This window comes from Thunnus maccoyii, chromosome 14 (assembly GCF_910596095.1).
Source record: "Thunnus maccoyii chromosome 14, fThuMac1.1, whole genome shotgun sequence".
NCBI classification, from domain to species: Eukaryota; Metazoa; Chordata; class Actinopteri; order Scombriformes; family Scombridae; genus Thunnus; species Thunnus maccoyii.
Genome location: NC_056546.1, coordinates 20,529,140 through 20,544,114, shown reverse-complemented (window position 1 = coordinate 20,544,114; position 14,975 = coordinate 20,529,140). Strand labels below are relative to the sequence as shown.

Here is a 14,975-nt window from a genome sequence, read left to right as displayed (position 1 = left end):
GTTTGTTGTAGTTGGTATCTAGTGAGAGCAGCTGTTGTCCTCTGTGGCAATCTAATCAACAGAAATAGACGGGGCGGGCACTCACTGGGTCACAGGGCGTGGCGGTGCAGAGACGTCGCAGCCAACGCTCCCAACACACCTTTATAGACTAAAGGTTGGAACATATATGATTCACTGTGTGACAATTAGTCATATTTTAATTGCCTGGAAGATTAAAATGATTAAAATGCGTTGGTATTAAATCTTGGTTGTGTTTTGTAACTGTTAGTAGTTCCATACTTTTCAGTTTTGTTGTACATTCAAACGATTTACGATTATGTGTGTATGAAGCAGAGCTGCAACTTTTAAATTAACCGCCAACTCTTTGGATAATTGATTAATGGTTTTGAGACATCTTTTCTGGTTTCTTTAGTCCTCTATTTAGTCCACTATATATCTTTGGGTTATGGACTGTTGGTTGGAACAAAACAAGAAATTTGAGGATGTAAACTCGGGCTTTGGGAAACAGTTATCAACATTTTTCATCATTTTCTGACTTTTTATGGACCAAACAACTAAGCAATTAATTGAGAAAACAATCGACAGATTCATCAATAATGAAAATAATCAGCCCTAGTATGAAGAGACTTCATTGCTCAGAGTGGTTGGTTCTGTGTTTCCCAGAGTCTCTGGGGATCTTGTTATTTTGGTTAGTGGTCTAGTGTGAAGCCGTAATCCTATTAAATTATCTCAAAATTTCTCAAAAAAAAGATCATGTTGATGATGTTTTAATAAACCATGTAATTCCACAAAAAAATCCCAAAACGGGGTTAGATTTTTGATGCGATCCATTATTTACACCTTAAGCTGACAGTTATTTCGCAATAAATTACCCCTGCGGTGTGTTTTTGAATGGGAGCTTATTGACCAGTACAGACATATTATTCTATAACTGAAGCTGCAGCTCGAATCCACTGCCAGAATGAGAATGAGTCAGTTAGGTTGCTTGGCAGAGACCTAGCTTCAGTAAATATCCCACATCACAGTGTCAACAATTCGACAAATGCTGTTCCTCCTCCACAGTAACGGAACGGAGGAGACTGTTTCTGCAGTTCATGGACACTTTTTATAGTCGCTGGAGTCTTGAACATGGGCCCCTCCTATGTGTTGATGCTGTGTGCCTGACTTGTCATAGATAAGGGAGAGGCAATAACCCTGCTGCAATATGCGATCGCAATAACAAGGTCCATTGCCCATCTTAATGTTGAGGACTTTGTGTTTGAAAGACACTTAAAGCTGTACTGCATATTCCTTTGTGGGACTGTGATTGTGGTCAGTTATTGAATTCGGCCTCTCTAGGGGGTTAACAGGCAGCTTCAGTTCGTGTTGAGAATCTCATTTCAAACACAATTATTAACAATAGACAGTCTGTTTCGTTAACTGTCCGCAACATATCCTTTCAAGAATTACTTCTGTTTGCTTGCAGTTGTAGACATCAAGAGCTGGAGGAAATAAATGTCATCAATGTGGGTCATTATAGTACGTCCCCAGGGTTGCTAATGTTTGAGCCTGAACCTCTGCAGGTCTCCAGAAGCTGAGAGCTGAAGGTTTCCCACCAATTAAAATCACACTTTTGTTTTATATGCAACTGATTGATCTGAGAGAAACTACAGACCTAATTAACAAGTGTTCCTGGTGTGAAGATATATTCATAACTGTTACCCCTTTATAGTTGTGTTGTGTAATAACATGTAGGGAGAGCAGGTATTAAACAGACTCCCATTCATAGATTGGAGCTGTGATGGCAGCAAGGACAGAGCGGATATGTCATTAGAGAATTACTGCTGTACTGAGGCTTCTCTGTGCCAGCCTTCTTATTACATGGTATTTCAGTGATTACTACTGATGAATTAATGTAAAGCTGACATTTACCAGCAGCACGCTGGCTTAGTGGTTCGCTCTGTCGCCTCACAGCTGGAACTGAGCGGCCACCTGGAGCCTTTCTGTGCGGCGCTGACATGTTCTCCCTGTGTCTGAGTGACTTACTTCTGTTTCAGAAACATAAGCAGCAATTCATGTTAGCATGTTAACACACTAAACTAAAGAACATGAACATTAGGGCCTTAAATGTTTATTTTTTTACAGCAACACTTCTGAAATCTGAAATGCACTGGTGCAGTGGACGATTTTGAAAATCTAATCTTGAAGCCTGACCTTTCTGGTGGTTATTGCTTACCGTAGAACACGGTCTGCTCATATTCAAGAGAAAGCCGGTGGAGTGTACTGTACTGATGGGCTTATACTGTAAGAGTGGGTAATCAAGCCCATGTGCATGTGTCTAATATGAGTTTTTAATGGGATGCACTTGTTGTGTACAGTCAAGGTGCTCTCAGTGTTTATAATGGATCCCACTTTATCTCCATCTTATCTTTCCTCTGCGCTGGGAGGCAGAGAACATCTGAGTGCATACGCTAACTTTGAAGGTGAAAGTATTTTAGTCATTCTAGTCTACCGTGACCCCTCTGTCATACACCTGCCTACACACACACACAGAGTTGAAAACCTCTCTCTCTCTATTCCAACAAGCTCACAAACACTCCGACCCACACACATCAAAGCAACCATATTTTGTGCTTTTTTTTCCTCAAGTATGATAACAGTCAGCTTTTGAGCAACATCATGCATTGATAGTGAAAGAACCAACTCACTGCTAATCCTAGTTTAGATATGAAGCAGCTGCAGGCTGGCCAGCTCTTTCATCTCTCACTGACAGTCACAGCTTTGGAGTTTACCTCGCACGCTCACCTCAGAGTACACAGGAAGTTTCACAGGATATGACAGGAGGTCCTGCACGCACCACTCTGACCACATGGTGTGTTTGAATAAGCGAAAAGCAAAAGCAGAAATGCCCCTGTTCTGTGGATAGAATAGAAAATAAAACACGACTACCACTTTCACGCCTCATTATTTTAAGCCTCTTTGTAGCTCATAGCAACAGACTATAGGTCCTGATGGTGCCTATTTTGAAAATAGCATGAGGGCTGCTATTTTCCATTTTGTTATGGTTATCCCAGACCCTTTGTTTCCACTTTGAGCTAATGATGATGCTCCCTAACTTGATTTTTCTATCTTCTCCTCAGCAGGAGGTACTGTCTGCTCCTTTCACCCGTCAGACTGTCAGGAGAGCACATGGCCTACGGTCAGCAGCCCACTCCACACTCTTCAGCCAGCCTCCCACTGCCCTGTCTCCACAGGTTAGTGTGTCTGTCTGTTTGCATGTGTATTATAGCGGAATTGAAAATACTAGATCTGTCTCATTTTGGACATTATTGATTTCTCTGCCATAGGGGCTCTATAGCAAATCAATATTTATTAGTTCAGCTGTGTGTACGTGGGTGGCTCATTGATGTGGACAGCACATGAATCCAACCGACTTGAGAGCTAGCATCAGCATCGTCAGCACTCTCTCAAGCCTGCATCACCCGATTGCAGTTTTTAAAGTGATTTGAAAAGGTCAATCAGAAAATGTTTGTACAATCATCACGCCAAGATTTTAGATTGTTTTAGATTTTAGATCAATATTAGCCAATTAGGTATTGGCAGTCAGTGTAACCTGCGTCATTTTGCCTTAAGAAGCTGCCAACTATGGCTGTTATTTTAATGATTTGTTTATTCCCCTATGATCTTCAAATGCTGACAGAATAAAATTCTGCACCTAACCCCACATTTAACACAAATTTCATTTTGCAGCCTTAGTCCAGACGCATTCTTCCAGCTAATTGACTTTCACCAGTAATAATGCTTCACTACATTTGCCTGTTTTGACTAGCTGTTATCTGTTGTTTCTATTATTTCATGTTTACCAGTGATTAGCATGCAAGGCCTATTTAGGGGAGGATCGTTTGAATGGTTGATGAGGTCCCTGGACGCCAGCCTTTTAATAAAGCCATTACCAGGAGCAATCTATCTAAACTTATTTAAAAATCGCACTGTTCAAAGCAACCTCTCTGCTGGGGTGTTGTCGCCGTGGTACGGTATCGTTGACATAAAGTAGCTGCCATATGAAACCAGTTTCCCCAGAAAACCTTAATACACCCAGTAAATCAACATATTGACAAGAATTTATTTGGATTATAAACACCAGCAAGATTTGCAAATCCAATGTGCCATGTACCAGTGGAGAACAAGCTGTTTCGGTGACATGTGGCTTTGATGTGAAAGCAAACTTATCAAAAACGTTCCACCAAGTAATTTCACTGCAGCACTGCTGTGTATGAAACCGAAATGAATAGTAATGTATGAATACATAATGCTTAGTGCCACATCTTTGTTCTTCTTTTTTTTTTTAACATTCACACAGTTAAATTAGTCATCTAACTTTTAATATACTTAATTGACTTGCAGATGTGTCACAGGGTTTTCCACTAGTGCATACAGTGTCCAGCTGGGTGAAAATAGTTGCCAGCTGGGGACCCAGGGGGGGCTGGGGGACTGCTGCTGCTTCACAATATAAGCAGAGGGGGGGGGGGCTGCTGCTGCTGCTGCTCAACAACGTGAGCTAAAGTTGTCTATCACACATTTTTAAGGCTGTATTCTGTGTGTGTGGCTTAAAACTGGATAAAAAGTCAGTTAAAATTACGGATTTCTCTGTGTTTCTGTGTGTATTTGGGATAATGTAAGTACACAATTAAACAAAATATATAACATAGGTTTAGTTGTTTTAAGACATTTTAATGCGGGAAAGTTACATAGTATACCTTTCAGTGGCATGACTAGCGTTAAAAGCAATATAGAGTAGATGGGCAAGACAAACGAGTTCTAAAACAACACTCCACATCTATCAATCAGCGTGACACCGTGATCAGTGTGAAAAGCAGCTCACAATAACAAATAGCCATGTGTCTGGTTTGTTTGCCGAAAAAACCCCATTTGGTTTTAAGTTGGAAAACCCCACCACTTTGTGGCCTCATTATTTGCCCTGCTTAGTCCTCGTGTGACTGACAAGCATGCACTCACAGACAAGCAGTGAGTGACAGTTAGCTTTCGCTTTCATGATGTAGGCTCCACTCATTTGGATGCAGGGCACCTTACATCAATAGGGTGAGAAAGCAACTTGCTATGAAAAAAAACAGTAAAAAAATTGTCGGCTGGAAATGTTTTAATGTCCGGCCATCTGGCTGACAGCCGGCACTTATGGAAAACGTACTCATAATGCTTTTCAAATTGAAATTTGTTATCTGACAAAACAATGGATGCGTTTATGTTATTGTGTAATGTCTGTTGCTTGATTGATTTTTATGGCTCCAGACCGGCAACAGCCGTAGCCGGAGGCGTTACGTTTTCGGGTTGTCTGTCTATCCATCCCATTCTCGTTAACACAATATCTCATGAACGCCTTGAGGGAATTTCTTCAAATTTGGCACAAACATCCACTTGGACTCAAGGATGAACTGATTAGATTTTGGTGGTCAAAGGTCACTGTGACCTTACAAAAGATGTTTATGGCCATAACTCAAGAATTCATATGCTAATTATGACAAAGCTTCACACAGATGTCTCATAGGATCAACTTAAGAAGTGATGACATTTTATGTCCAAAAGGTCATTATATAACGCAGTAACTCAGGAACAGAAGAGTAGATTGTGACCATATTTCACATTTGGTCAGATACTGAATTGGTGACACTAATCTTAGGTTCCCACCTTGAAACTGGTGATTTTATTGAAGTCCTTCGAAGTCTTCACTACAAATATTATGAGTTTACTTGGATGTAAACTGCCTCTTGACTGGTTGGCGGGGGCATACAACCATGACGCAGTATTTCTAGTTGCAATCTGTTTTTGGATCACATTGTTGGGCACTCCAGCAAGAGCTTGGTTCGTCTCAGCTTTTTCTGTCATGAGACGTTGCATTAATAGTGTTGCAAAAAAACAGGGAGGGTGTTGAAAGTACTGTCTGTTTTTTTTGAAGGTCAACAGGTGCAAAAAAAAAAAAGAAGGAAATGGTGAGAAATATGAACAAATCTTACATATAATCACAGATCTCACCTGGATTATGCAGTTCCTGTGAAAGTGACGTACTTGGCGTTAATCAACTTTGACATTTTATGCTAAATTAAACTGTAATTGAGTTTCGTAGTTACATCTTTGACCTTAGAAACAGAAGTTGACAAGGTCCATTTCTTAGATGATCTTAAGCTTTCACAGCACATCATTCTCATCAGCAGGTGGCTTAAAAGTGAGTGAGTATTATCTCCCATTAAAGGTCATATCATCATATAATCGAAAGCAGTTTCTAAATGGACCTTGAGGTGAGATTATTTTGTCAACTAATAATATTCCTCATTATAGTATAGTTAAAATGAGCATGCATACATATACATACATGTCAGAGTTGTTTGAATTAATTAGCTTCCTTCATGGTATCAGGTTCAACGCTGTCACAATGTTCTCAGTACAGGGTGTCATATCAGTGTCCTTCCAACGGAACATGGCGACCAGTCATAAGATCCGAGAGAAGGACTTCTCAGCACGGCCACTTTGTCCTTCGCCTCTTCCTCAACTTGGCATTGTCAGACAACAACTCTTTGCACTTGGTATTCCTGTGAGCAAGGGCCAGCTAGAATCCAATAAAGTAGTCGCATTATGTTAAGAAAGATCAGCTCAAGGTTAAGTGTGTATATTTTTCACCAGGAAATAGGCACGGCCCACCAACAAGCTTGCACAGGATGAAAATTTTATGATGAGAACAGGATATTTGTTCCTTGAGTGCTTGCAATCCTCCTGTTGTGGATAGCGGTGCATTAGCTCCTCTCCTTCTTCTTTATGCGCACGTACATGTGCGCGCAGTTACGTGCACGGGCGAGCGAGCGTATGTTTGATGTGCTGTGTGTTGGTGCGTGCGTGCTTGTGTGTCATTGGGATATATGAAATAGAGAAGGCAGGCAGGGGGTTTGCACGGGGTGGGGGTGGTTGTACAGTGAAAAATGAGCAGAGGCTTCCCTCGGACTGTGTTTACATTTTACTGCAGCGGGCCGCTTGGAAAGGCATTGGGGGAAGGTTGGTAAATGAGAACAGAGGAAGTGTATACATTACTTACGCTGCTGGGAAGTGAAAACATCAGCCATGGGTCGTCCAAGCAAGGCCGTGTTCGCTACAGGGTGAAACAACAGAGCTGAGAGGGAGCCCGTCGATAGTCCCGAGTGTCCCTCTCCCTGCCATGTAGCCTCCAGAGGGAGAGCTGTTTGTTCAGAGGGCAGGGGAGGGAGGAGACGCGGGAGGCTCAGCAGGGAGTGTTTGCCTTGCTGGGGCTTGTTGTCTCTGCTAGGTTGGGCTGAGGATGATATTGTCATAACCACAGCGGAAGGCGGATACATCAGCAAAACAGTGACACCGTACAGAAACGCTCCTAGAATGAAAATCAGGTTGAATAAACTTGTTAGCCTTGCAAACATCGACTCCCACCATTCGTCTGACATTTGTGTACTGCGTTGTTTTCAGTCAACATTTTTTCTTTTTTTCCTTTTGTCATTTCATTGACATCCCTCTCCCTCGCTCCTGCATTGCTGCAGTACAGACACTTGTCTCCTACTTGGCTAAGCCAGCGCTCCCTCCCTCCCTCCCTCCATCCCTCCCTCCCTCCTCTGTCCTTCCTTGGCATCCATCAGTTTAGCTGCGGCTTCCCACGAGGCCTGATGGGTCACACTCACACACACACACACACACACACACGCACACACACACACAGAGCGAATCTCAGCAGCACTATTCATGCATGTACCTCTCGACCCATCTGCAACTCGGCTCTTACAGATGGGAGCTGTGGCAATTTGGAGAAGTTGTGAAATGTCACGCAGACACATGAGGAGAGAAATGAAAATGAGGGGGAAACAAGTTCCTCGCTGGAAACTGCAAGCCAATTCATGCAAGTCATGTCACTCCATGTGTATGACAGTATGCAAGAATAAATTGCAGGGTACATATACGTGGATAGATTGAAGATGAGATAGACAGAACAGGAAGATCACACATGACAGGCCCTGTCTTGTAATGTTCTACCTGAAAAACCTTGTTCGATCATTGTTATCCATTCTAGCAGGTGGGTGCAGCTCAAGAAGCCACTTTGGCTCGCAAAGCTCAATGTACAGGCTTGTATCAGTGTAGCGAGGAGTTTGGAAAATGACCAAATACAGAATACAGTGGTTCCTGTTTTCTTTGTCTTTGTTCGTACATTTCCGTTTCCTCCTCCCCTTTTTATGGCATCATATCAGCAAGAGTTTGTGCCATACCATCCATTTACACTGATTGACCATAAACTGTGTGGAACAGCGAGTCCAAAAGTCTGGCTCATCTCCCAGAAAGTAGAGGTCAAAAAAGGATTTTGTTTGAATTTTGTCACAGAGTGTTCCCAGTCAACGCCCTTTTGAAAACCTGGCTTGTAGTTTTTTAGTCTGACTTCTATTGTCCTAGCTTTACCTTTGAAGGAGACTCGAGACTTGCACTCACTTGCCCTTTTGCACACAAACACCTCCCAAACACACTCCCTAACCTGAGAGACGTTTTCATCAGGGATTGGCTTAAACCTTCTTCTACTTTACATAATTTACAATTAAAATTTAAGATTTATCTACGGCCCTCTCTATTTGACTGCCTCCTTACTAGCTGTGTTGTGTCAAATGGACACAGAGAGCCTGTGTGTGAAGGTGTGTGCACAGCTTACCTCAAAGCTTCAAGCGGGGGCTAATAATGGGTACTGATAAACTACCAAAAGATTGATGGGGCTTGCCTGCTTGTGCTGAAGGTCTCTCTTGATTGTTCTGCGCAGTCCTTCTCAGGGGAAGAGTGAACTAAATCTGTAGTTTCAAGCATTTTTATTTTCGTTTTCTTTTCATGGTTGGCAGGGAAAGGGAAAGGCCGGGAGAAATAAGTGAGGGAGGAACACAGTTGTCACACTTCTATGACCGGGTTCGTTATGTGTTTTCTCTTAGTTTGTGAAATTGCTGACTGCTGTTAACAGATGGATTATCTCAAGTTCGCCTCTTACAAGCATACATAATCCTCTATTCTACTTGAACATCTAGCAAGCACTAGACTTGCTCAGCTTTAATTAACTCAGCAGTAAATTAGGTTGTTGACAGGTGCATTCTGGTATAATTGTTTGTTTTCAGTGCTACAGAGTGAGAAGAGTCATCACAGCTGTTATCAGATTTGTCAGCTGATATGAAAAAAAACAAAACAGCTCAGCCCAAATCAGTCTAATATATCTAAACTACTCCATGTCAATGATGTGATGCTGGGTAAAGGAAGTGCTCTGGGAAATTCTTGTGTCATTGAGTTTGTTGCCTTCAAATGCAATTGATAATTCAATCATGACATACAGATCAGCAATACTTAAACGGCTTAGTAAAGCTTAAAACGAAGGTTGACGTACCATCACTCTCTAATTGTATTATTGATCCATTTGTGTGTGTTTGTAACTTTCACCGATATTGCACAGGTAAAATTGCTGCAAGGTGACGGCAAAGACATCCTGTATGTTTCTTAATATTGGCAAAGAAACAAGTGAAGTTGGAAATTAAAGGAGGGGGATAGTTGTGTGACTGTTCTGTGGGTAGTAGTGGAAGAGGTATTCAGATCCTTTACTTAAGTAAAAGTACCAATACAACAATGTAAACAAGTACAAGTGTGCAAGTAAAAATCCTGCACGAAAAATCATACTTAAGTAAAAGTACATAAGTATTATGAGCTTGATGTAGTAAATGTATTGCTGTAAAAGTAGTGTTTTGGTCCTTCTGATCGATATATTATTATATATGACATCATTAGATTATTAATACGTATGTGTAAGCAGCATGTTACTCTTGCAGCTGCTGGAGGTGGAGCTAGTTTTAACTACTTTAGATACAGTTTAGTCCAGTGGTTCCCAAACTAGGGGTTGGGCCCCTCCAAAGAGTCACCAAATAAGTCTGAGGGGTCGTGAGATGATTAATGGGAGAGAAAAGAAGAAAAAACAACTTTCTGATACAAATCTGTTTTCAGTTTTCAGACTTTTTTTCTAATCTTTAATTTTTGGTGAAATATTGGATTGATTGAACATTTATTGAAATGAAACCATGTGAGAAGTTTAGAGGGAAGAATCACTATTTGGTGGAGCTGTTAACAACTCATAGACATCTGAAATGTGACCCCGACTACACATTGCTTTTTGTAAGACGTCAAAAGCCAAAAAGGTTGGAAACCACTGGTTTCATCTCTAACAATGTGTTGTACTTTAAAAGCTTGTTATATTATCCATTGTGTCAAATCTTCATCTGAAAAGTAAATAAAGCTGTCAAATAAATGTAGTGGAGCAGAAAGTACAATATTTCCTTCTGAAATGTAGTGGAGTGGAAGTATGAAGTAGCATCAAATGCAAATACTCAAGTAAAGTACAAGTACCTCGAAATTGTGGTTAAGTACAGTACTTGAGTAAATTGACTTTCCACCACTGTTTGTGGGTCCCAAATGAGATATCACCACATTCAAAAAGACAGTCGATTAAAACTTTGTTTATGAGTGTGTATTGATTTTGTGGTAACAGCAGTCCTTTGTAAAAATAAAAAAAAAGAAAAGAAAAAGAAGTTGTTTTAGACTCAATTTAAGAACATAAATGCTTTTTCAAAAAATCATTTTCTGCAGACACATAGATTGTTAATTTTATTTTAATTTTGATAATTATATCAGATCAAACAACCTTTCTCTCTGCATGTTTGTCTAAACTGTGAACTCAGTGAATTTCTGTGATTGATGACATAATTGATATTACGAATTTCAAGAAGAAAGCGGATTTCTTTCTGGACTTTATTTGACATTTTCTGCCAGAACAAATTCATTGATCTTCACACCTATAACTTTCATTGATTTTAAATATGCCCTTAACTCAGAAAGTCATCACCTCTCTTGTTCTAGTCTTTAAAGAACAAGAAGGAATCGATGATAAATTGCTACCTGTTGGTTTTGTCTTAAAGTCTTCCCTCGGATCATCTTACACTGAGATATTGTCAATATATGATCTTCAGTAGGGATGGGAAAATCAATTTAGTCAAGAATTGTCATTTAAAAATGTTTAGTCAGAATATTTAATACATACATACATACGTAAAGTGGGTAAAATGATACAGCACTTATGAGCATGCACAATTGTGATAGAAAAACACACATGGAGGATGATGATACACCAGTGGTGATTAAATTACAAGCAGGTTAAATTGTTGGTTGACCCCATATGAAGGAAGAAAAAAGAAGTAACCTGATGCTTAAACCACAAACTGGTGCAAGAAACATTTGTCTAAAGGATGCAAGATTTATATGTATTTACTTGTCATAAAGGCTCAATAAACTTTTTTTTAGCCTGTTTATCATTCATTTAAACACAAGAATGATGTAAAGTGATATAGGAATGGTGCACCAAATAACTTATAAACACTCAAATAGCACTATAGCAATGCTATAGTATGATTAAACATTATCAGCATTTCCAGCTGGGCTTACTCACTCACTTAATTACTTTCTCACTGTATCTGTTTTCGCCCTTCTGTTTTTCCTCTCATAGATTTTGCAAATTGGCCGAGTTGATGAATTCCCGTGATTTATAATTTCAATGTCTTATGTTTTAAGTCGATCTAAACACATTTTTGTTCTCAAGAACATCTTCATTTAGATCAAAACCTCTTCTTTTTATCCATAAAACTTGTAAGCTATTCATAATATTCCACTCTAGCTCCTTTCAGTCTACTTAGTATCATAATAAACAGTGTACACCACACACAGCTGCTGTATTCAGTTTTTTCTTTCCCCTGAATTCTCTGGAGAAAAAGCCTTGTTTTTTTTTTTTAGACAAGCCTTATTCCCAATAAGAATAACACAAGGATTTTATGGCAACCTCAAAGATATGGACTGGAAGCTGGTTATTTCTATAACTTACTGTAGATGTGCCACTGTGAAACAGCTATGCGGCAGACATCTGAATATGAATAACCTCTCCTGAGTATGTTTTGACACAATTCTGAAAATAGTCTTATAAGCTTAATCACATAGTCAGAGTGTGATATTTATGGGTTGCTCCACCTCACCTGCATTACCGCCTTAATCGCATATTTATTTGTGTATAAATGTAGACACTGTTGAAAGTCTGCAAAATGATGAGTCTGCAGAGCTTTGGCCTTTGAATTTGAGGAGCTAACAAGAAATGCCGACATTAACAGTCGATGCTTTAGATAAATATTGTCTCTATTAAACTCATAGATATGGTGGTTTGTTAGAAAAGCGAGAATAGGAAAATTCATGAAGAAATAGTTGTGATTTAAGTGTTTAAAGGGGGATTGTGATCCAATCAAAGGACTTTCTTCGTTCCATTTGACAGCAGTGATGCAGCTGAGGTCATGCTGTGTCTGGCAGCGTGCTCTAAGGTGACGCTGTAGGGCATTGCTTTCAGAAAGACTGTGATCACACTAAAGCTGTTAAACCTCTAATTTGTAGTAATAGTAGCCCTTGGAGATTAACTCAGCATACGCATCATTAACACGTGTTACAAAATAGGAAGAAATTTTCCTTCAAAGTACCTTAATCGCTTGAGTCATTTTGGAACCATCCATGGGAAGCAAACGGAGCTGCAGCGGTGGGAGCGAACATGATTTTGGAGACTTGGGTGCCCTTGCTTGAGCTCATTTGCCACCATCCAAGCTAGACAGAATCCTGCAGAGAGGGAGAGAAAAAATAGGGAGGGAACAATAGCAGTGGGAGGTCGAGTGGTGGAGGAAGCCCTTGGGAAAGATGGAGAATCACATCCGAACTGGAAGGAATCGAGGAGGAAAGGCGGCACAATGAGCTGCATACTGATGATGAGGATTAAGATATTGTGAATGGGAGCAGGAGGACAGAGAGATATGGAGGCAGCGTATTTGTCAGAGCATTAGGGAGACTGACTAGCTCACTTCGATTTTAGGTCATGATGTCATTTAGCGGTAATGAAAGGGCAAAGATGAGAGGAAGAGCTGGAGGCGAGATGAGAGGATGGGGACAATATTTAACAAAAGTCGTCATCAGCTATGCGGTCTGATCCAGAACTAATGTCAACTGACTTTATTAGACACAGTTTAGTATTGTCAATCCTCTCTGCTGCCCCTTGGTGTCGTCCGTGAGTCAGGGCGGCGTGTCTGTCATGACTCCCAGAGCTCATAGAGCAGCGGCCGTCACATCGCATGCAGGAAGGGGTGTATGAGATGCTGCCCAGGACCCTTTGAGATCTGAGAGCCGCCTGGTTATTTGACTACTGTGACTTTCATTCCCCGAACCCTGCAGGTGGGTAGAATGATAGATGTTTAAGAGACGCTGGCCCACTTTCCACAAACCGTCCAAAGTGTGCGTGGGAGCGAGCTGCTCCCCACATGGACCTGTGAATATTTGATGTTTGTTGTGAATGAAATGCAGTGAAGCTTTTTTTAAAAAAGAAAATCAGCAAAAATAGGACTAGACTTACTATCTTTCTAAGAATATAGTTTCTCTCTAAAAATAATTCTGTAAACTCTCCTCCACAGTTACGGCTAACTAAGAGGTAAAGCCAGCATTGACAGATGGGAAATGTCAAAGTATCATACCAGAGGCTTAGAATGATTGTATTTTGAGGAAAGTTATCGTACGTGAGTCATAACCAGGAGAATAATTAGGCGTAATTGTGTAATTTCAGAAAAGACATATGTATTGAGACGAACGACCTTTTGATGCTGCCTACAAATCTAGACACATTGTTTAAAAAATAAAAATAAAAAATTGCTGACAGGTTCAGGACTCACTTAAATAAAAATGTCCCAACATTTAAAGCAAAAGCATAGCTGTTCAAAAAACTAAAGGCTGTTATAGTAAACTATAACAACACGAGGAGATGCCTGTTCAGCATTTACATCGAAATTACATCATTAACATGTTTACCTCATCAGCTCAAGCTCCACGAAGCCCGCTGTTGTGCAGTCTTCTGATAGGCTACTCTCTGTCTCCATGGGTCTGGTGAGCCGAACTTTAAAAACTCTTCACTCATTTCACTCATTTTCTTTACTTTTTTTCACATGGATGCGGCAGTAAGCTATCTCTCAAGCAAACTCTGCCGGGAGCATGACAGCCGTGCTCGTGAGACACATTCTTCATCACAACAAGCATGATTGGCTGGCAAGATGTCACGTGAAGAGAACATAAACATAGATGTAGGATCCATATTTTACTATCATGATAAGTCAGCCAAGCACTTTTCTTTATTTGTTTTCTTTATGAATTGAAATTCATAAATTAATTTAATTCCGTTGGTTGGTGATTTGAGCATTTCCTGAAATTCCCACAGTTTTACATCACAGTAGATGATTTCCTCAGATCATTTAGTCCTTTTATCACTTGAAATATTTGCCACTTTTGCCTTTGCTCAGTTCTCTGTACTGTTATGCAAATTAAATTATTCAATTAAATTGTATAGACTGTAGCTGTTGGACATGTCTTGCTTTGATTTGGCTCAAAACTTCAGGTGTTCTGAGGAATAATTTAAAGTCACAAACTGAAGCGTGGCTTTCTAAAGAGTTTTTACTGAGATCAGTCAGTATTTAAGGATTAGGGTTTACGTCAAGCCACTCTCAACATTGTTTGCCAGATGCCATAAAATTTATGGTATTTTATTTATGGCTTAAATACCCTTTACTGCTACTGGGTGGCACAGATCTATAAATATGGATTTAATGTGGGGAACCTTTATCCTGCTTTACTCTTGGCTGTAGATGTGAAACATCCCTCTTTCTACTTAATTTTCAAACTAGCAGCTGCTTGTCCAGTTGTATTTATTGTGAGGAGAGCTGTGCGTTACTACAGTTTGCTCTGTATGAGTCAGCTGCTGTGTGCAGCCTCCCCTCAGCTACTTCGGCGATGTCTGGCCCAGTCTGTGTCAGGGTAGCATTCATTAGCCCAGTTCTAGCTTTGGCATG

At 40.3% G+C, this 14,975-nt stretch overlaps 1 protein-coding gene across 1 annotated transcript in view; it reads left to right on the top strand.

Annotated features, from left to right (window-relative positions):
- Positions 1-14,975, top strand: part of mcu (mitochondrial calcium uniporter) — a 61,061-nt gene that overhangs the window by 22,337 nt on the left and 23,749 nt on the right. Inside the window, exon 2 of the mRNA XM_042433753.1 lies at positions 3,120-3,233. Coding sequence (XP_042289687.1) covers positions 3,120-3,233 — 114 coding nt within the window. The remainder of the gene's footprint in view (positions 1-3,119; positions 3,234-14,975) is intronic.